The sequence below is a fragment of the Aptenodytes forsteri genome, unplaced genomic scaffold, assembly GCF_000699145.1.
Source record: "Aptenodytes forsteri isolate BGI_AS27 unplaced genomic scaffold, ASM69914v1 Scaffold213, whole genome shotgun sequence".
Classification (NCBI taxonomy): Eukaryota; Metazoa; Chordata; class Aves; order Sphenisciformes; family Spheniscidae; genus Aptenodytes; species Aptenodytes forsteri.
In genome coordinates this window covers 204,574-210,851 of record NW_008795522.1, presented here as the reverse complement: position 1 = coordinate 210,851, position 6,278 = coordinate 204,574, and the positions used below count along the sequence as shown (strand labels likewise).

At 45.0% G+C, this 6,278-nt stretch overlaps 2 protein-coding genes across 3 annotated transcripts in view; one reads left to right on the top strand and one right to left on the bottom strand.

Moving 5' to 3' along the window:
* Positions 1-281, bottom strand: part of CEPT1 (choline/ethanolamine phosphotransferase 1) — a 32,438-nt gene extending 32,157 nt beyond the window's left edge. Inside the window, exon 1 of one of the 2 annotated variants that reach the window (XM_019472753.1) lies at positions 219-281. The gene's annotated coding sequence lies outside the window, so the exon portion shown is untranslated. The remainder of the gene's footprint in view (positions 1-218) is intronic. The other variant, XM_009281852.2, reaches the window with a different exon arrangement.
* A 2,784-nt stretch (positions 282-3,065) lies between these two features.
* Positions 3,066-6,278, top strand: part of DRAM2 (DNA damage regulated autophagy modulator 2) — a 12,674-nt gene continuing 9,461 nt past the window's right edge. Inside the window, exons 1-2 of the mRNA XM_009281851.2 lie at positions 3,066-3,161; positions 5,601-5,758. Of these exons, the coding sequence (XP_009280126.1) occupies positions 5,628-5,758 (131 nt within the window). The 5' untranslated portion in view covers positions 3,066-3,161; positions 5,601-5,627. The remainder of the gene's footprint in view (positions 3,162-5,600; positions 5,759-6,278) is intronic.

The window sequence follows — 6,278 nt, the reverse complement described above, 5'->3', positions numbered from 1 at the left end:
GGCCCCTCATCGCTCCCAGTGACCCCCCCCTGCCCCAGGGACCCCATCGAACCCCTCTGTCCTCTCACCTCCCTGCGCCCAGGCCCCTTACCCCCAGGGGTCCCCATTTCCCTCCCTCCATCTCCCCTTCCTTCCTGCCCAGCTGCTCTCCTAAACCTTCCCTCCATCCTGGTCCCTTTTCCCCTCTCTCTGACCACCCTGAGCTGTCCCCCACACACCGGGCGCCTCCAGTCCCTCTCTGTGACCTTGCAGTAGCATCAATTCCCCAGCCATAACGTGGGAAGCTGTCTCCCATGCTCTGCTTCAAGTACTCGCGTATTTTTAGCTGCTTTTCTCTGGTTAGACAGGTTGGACTGACAGGTAGCATGCGTTCATCCTGGACACTGAGCTCCTCAGTCAGCTGTAGCGACAGGCCGGTATCGTGGTATGCCACATTTCTAAAACAGGCATTGGTACATCTTTATGTCACAGTATCTTGTGCCTGGCTCTGTTTCGTTTGGTGCTGTGCCATTCTGCTGCTTCCCCAGCTGGGTAACAGGGGCTTAGCGAGGGCATAAAGATCCTCGCCTCAACCCTCTCTCGCTGACCCCCATAGCTAAAAGATTGAATAGCAACCTTTTTGGGGTCTGTACCGAGAAAACACTCAAAATGAGTCATCCATCATTACCCTGCAGTGGAAACAACAAAGGTGACACATTTCCTACTTTCTTACTTGCAGTCCTTTGAGGATTAGCAACCTTTAACCGTTGTTATCAGTTTGACCCTGACAATAAATTGCGCAAATGAACATGTTCAGTCCTTTCTGACTCATCCCCATCCAACCTTTGTGTTTACTTAGGAATGCACACGGCAAATTGCTTTGTCTTTCTTCCTTCAACACAGTGTCTGTTGGAGTATTTTGCTGGAGAGAAAAGGGAGTATCCCTTAGTACAGCTTTATCTCTGCCTGTCTTGCTGAGAGAGCAGGGAAGAGGCAGGTTGACAATCAGGGTATCAGCATTAATTTAGAAATTTCCCTTTTGCACACGTACTTTTTACCATCTTCTCAGCATTATCATTCTAGGTAATGTTAACTTTCTGCCGTTAATGGTCTTGGCCACCTTTCATTTCCATTTCTAGTTTCTATTCCGCATGCTCAAGCATGTGCAGAATGCTGCTGCACACTTCCTGCATTTAAAGAAAAACCTCAGAGATGGTTAAAATCTCCTTTGCTTTTGAAGTACTTCCTTGACTTGCTGTTGATGATGATTTGATAATGTCTATCGCAGAAAAGATCTGTGATACTCAATCTGGGGCTTAAAAACCCCCTTAGGACACGGAAGTGCCTACAGATCAGGATAAATGTTTAAGAAAATCATAGTTATGTTGAAAAGAGAGGCTAGCCATTGCCATTATGTAATCAGCTGGCAAAGGACCTTGTGAAAAAGCAAGGAGGTTGAGTGTGTTTTCTTTCACGCTGTTGAAAACAACAGGACAGGATGAGGTGTTAATAATAATTTATTTCAGGAGCTTCCAGCTGGCAAATTGCGAGGCAATTCCATCCTGCCTCCCAGTGATTTGAGGTGCCTCGTTATAAGCCTGTGCTTGCCCAGATGCTCCACGTTCAGAGCCCTGTGAGTTGGCAGCGTGCGTCTGCAGCAGTGCGAGGTTTGGACGGCCTCGAGTAGACGGTGCCATAAATATACACAGCGCCTTGCACGGAACAAAGCCTGTGTTTGGTATATACAGTCTGTCTCCATAATAGCATGAAAAAGGACTTGATTTCACTGGAAAAAAATTAAACAGGAAGGAAGACGAAGGGAGACGATAAGAATTATGAGGAGATCTTGACAGAGTTAAGAAAGAGAATTTAGTGGGGAAAAAATTTACAAAATGGTTTTAAGCGTAAGGAGAGTTTGTCAGGGGTTTAGGTCTGTGAAAGTAAGAGGACCAGAGCTGCAGTTTTCTGACAGAGCCCAAACCAGCTCTCATCCCCGTGCTGTTGGGACGTACCAGCCTGCAGCTACATTCACAGTAAGAAGTCACGCCTCACCAGAGCTCTCAGGTTGCAACTGAAGCTACCGCACTGCTTTTTACACCTGACCACATGAAAACGATCATAAGTTGTGCCCGGGCCTTAGCTCTGGGCTAAGTGACAGCACAGGTTGCAGGGATGCCCAGTCTGGACTGATTGAGGGCTTCTCTGCAGCAGGGCTTGCTCTGGAGCAGACATTGCTTGTTGAGCTGCCTGCGTGGACACGTTTATTATGTAATAAGAGCAGTATCCAGGGGGGGAAATTTGGAATAGCTGTTCTGCTTTACTAACCTCGCCTTACTCCAGGTAAATTAATCTGCATACGGACGCAAATGCTCCCAACGGGTGGAGAACCTGCGTTGTCTGTGAGCCTTACCCCCGCGTAGCTTCAGTCCCGCTGCGCCCACATGGCAGGGGCACCCCAAAGCTGCGTCTGACCAGCACCCGAACATTGCAGGCATCTGTGCAAGCTTATGAATATCGCCAGCTAAGAGGAACGCAGCACAGTATCTCCTCTGACAACTTCTCCAGTGGCAGCTGCTCATGTGAAGAGCAGACAGGAGTTGTGGGATGTCTGATTAAATTCAGGTTGCTTCAGCACCTATCCTGCCACATATTTAGCGCGGCACCAGCATCACATTGGGATGCCCATCCACAATGAAACGGGAAGACTCCATGTTCTGTCCTCTTCCTTATGTGAAAGCAGTGATCGTAGGCACTGGTTTTAATGGCATTAAAAGTTGCATTCTTTTTTTTTTTTTGAAAGCTTCTCACTTCAAGTTAAATCTTTGCGTAGACAAGTCCTATAAACCAAAAAGTCTTAAACAACACCTGTTTTTCTGTATTTCTACCATCCCACCATACACAAGCTTCACTCCTTAAACCACTTGGAACATAGGAAAAACATATTGTGTCAGGCCAACAGTCCATCTAATCCAATGTCCAGTCAGCAGCAATGACTAATAGAAGATGCTAAGAAGGAGAATAAATAATATAGAGTAAGAGGTATAGAAGTACCTCACATCTTGATTATTTTCCTTTATATCTCAAAGATTTAGAAAAAAAATGAAGCGAATGTGGAACTTCACCAGAAGGATGACTTTGTATTCCCCTTGAGGTGACATTTCTTTTGATGCCCTTGTTCTCAGGTATGTGGCATATTGTTTTGTTTGTTTGTTTTCAGACAAAAATCTATTAGCTCAGAAATAAAGCTAAGGCACTATTGTCATTTAAATGCTAAAGAAAAAGTAAAATCTAAGCATCAGACTGACTGCTTGAAGTTTTGAATTACATGCCCAGGCAAGTAACATCTGTAACAGAGAATGCCATGCAAATATGCATTTCTCTTGCAAATTCCCAATTTACTCCTACAAGAGATGGGATTGTGGAGTTACGTTCATTACTGGTTTTACTGCATTACAGTCTTAAAATGAATGTCAACATTAGAGGGTAAATGTTATACTTAGCTTAAAAATGAAAGCTTAAGGGTAAGAAAGCAAGCAACTTTAATTCTAGCACTCTATTCTTATTCGCTACATTTCCTGTTAGACACCTTCATCTGCTACCTGACATATTCCTTACAAGCAGCTGAACCTTTAATTCTGCGAGGATGTAATTGTACATTCTTTTCAAGGGTCATCAGTTGGAGTTGGCTTTTGTTAACCTCCCAGGAGAATGCCAGAGCTCATTTGTTCTCATCTGAAACACTAATATTGTAGGCTTAAAAGCAGCACAAACACAAGTCACCAGTTTCTGGTAAATGAGCAATTCTCATTATGCGTTGTTATGCATTATGTGATGAATCTATCAGCCTGGCTTTCCGCAGCTCTCCTAGACGTGTGTGCTGGCAAAGGTCAGGAAAAAGATATGACAAAGGTCTGCCTGTGACCGAATACCTGCTATGTGCAGTAAGTCCACGTCAGAAGAGCGCTGAGGTCTCCTAAGTGAGACGGAAAGGAGTTGATCAGCTCTGATCTATTGCAAGATTCACCCACTTTTGTTTCAACTTCTTTTTTCCTCCCATGAGACTTTCTAGTCTTGGTGCTTCCTATCTCTTTCTTCCTTTTCTCTTTCTCCTTTCTTCCAGTCTCTCACACTCTAGGCAATGCCCACCTCCTACAACCTCTCAGGGCTGCACTCCTTCCTATTTTGTCTCAATATTATTTTGCTTTTCTCACATACTGTTTGATCTTTGCCTGGATGCCCTTGGATCTGTATTCTTTATTATACAGTCTCCGGTTTCAACTATGCTTAAACACTTTCTGTACTCTCCTCACCAGTGTAAATGTAAGGGAATGCCATCAGTAAAATGGCATAAAACACAGGGACAAGTATAGCCTAGAGGAGAGAAGGCTCAGGTGGGATCTCACCAATGTGGGAGGCTCAGGTAGGATCTCGTCTCCCTACCTGAAGGGAGAGTGCAAAGAGAACGGAGCCAGGTTCTTTTCAGTGGTGCCCAGCACCAGAGGCAGTGGGCACACACTGATACACAGGAGGCTCTGTCTGAACATAAGAAAGCACTTTTTCACTGTGAGGGTGACTGAGCACTGGCACAGGTTGCCTAGAGAGGTTGTAGTATCCCCATCCTTGGGAGATATTCAAAAGCCGTCCTGCACAGCTGGCTCTGGGTGGCCCTGCTTGGGCAGGGGGTTGGACAAGATGACCTCCAGAGGTCCCCTCCCACCTCGCCATTCTGGGATTCTGAAATCAGCTCTGCTTAACTTTGTATTTGAAGCCGATAGAAAATTACTTCCCTCTAGCAGCAAGAGTAGAGAGGAGTCACGGTTCTTTTTGCGTGAGCTCACCAGGGTGACAGGTTATTGCTCTTCAAGAGCTGGAGGTAGAGGCACAGATTTGCTGTCAGGCTGGGACTTAAGGAACCGGATAGCATGAGCGCAGAGTTAGCCATTTCACTCCGCCGTAAATGGACCTTTCCCTCCCACCTGTAAAAACATGGTAGCTGCCGTACTGCCACCAGGAGAAAGCAGCCCTTGAGTTGGAAGGTTATGGCTGGTAGCACTCAGCTCTTGCTCACAGATATCCATGAGCTTATTTAAGTGATGCTTATAACAGATTTTGAGTCACACAGCATGACAGGTAGTAAATGAGTGCAGATATTAAAGTGATTTTAGGTCATTTTCTCCACGTCTGCCCAGTTGATTGTTAATGGAAGTCAGAGGCTCCACAACAGCCACTATCAGTTAAACTGTCACTACTGGGACATGTTCCCTGTCAGCCTCACTAATTCTAACATGGTGTTATGACACAAGGGTAAGAAGAAAATACAGTCAGTTATTCACAGTGACCTATTCAACCTTATTCTGGCAGCAACAAATGCTGAGACATAGTAAAGTGACACTACTGATTTCTTTTCTCATGATCTTCTAAGAGTTTCAGAATTAACATTTCCAGATGTTATTTCTGCTTATTTATGATTGCTTCTGTGCCGTGAAGTCAAATGTTCACTTTGGGTTTGCAGGACAGGACTGAGAGCAATATCAAATTGCTGTACTTGAAGCAGCTTGCTTCAAGAGAAAAGCAAAACCTCTGAGAAATCGTAGTAAAACTTTGTATTTGATTCCTCACAGTGTTCCGAGTTAGAAGTCAGCACTGAGATGTGGTGGTTTCAGCAAGGCCTCTCTTTCTTGCCTGTGGCTTTGGTTGTTTGGTCAGCTGCATCTTTTGTGTTTTCATACATTACTGCAATCGTCCTACACCACGTCGACCCTTTGGTGCCCTACATCAGGTCAGTAACGTTCATACAATTGCCCTGTTAACTGTACCGTAGTGTTGAATTGGCCTCTCACTCCTGTGAATTTTTCCCCAACTCCAAACTTTAAACAGCAGTTCTTACCTAGCTCCAGTTCTAAAGTTACTAGCTGTTTATAGTTATTTGTGTGTAACTCTATTTAAAGCTGTCTGGTTTTGTGCAGAAGTCTAACCTTTGAGCTGTGGCTCTGTGAACGTATCCTTAAAATGATGATGAACAAGAAAGCCGGGGGTGCATCTCCGACTCTCTGTTCAGAGTAAAGCATCTTGCTGTCACCAGGTTTGGTTGCACCAGTAAATCCGTACTGTAATCTATATTCATAGAATCATAGAATCATTGAGGTTGGAAAAGACCTCTAAGATCATCGAGTCCAACCGTCAACCCAACACCACCATGCCCACTAAACCATGTCCCTAAACGCCTCATCTACACGTCCTTTAAACACCTCCAGGGATGGGGACTCAACCACTTCCCTGGGCAGCCTGGTCCAATGTTT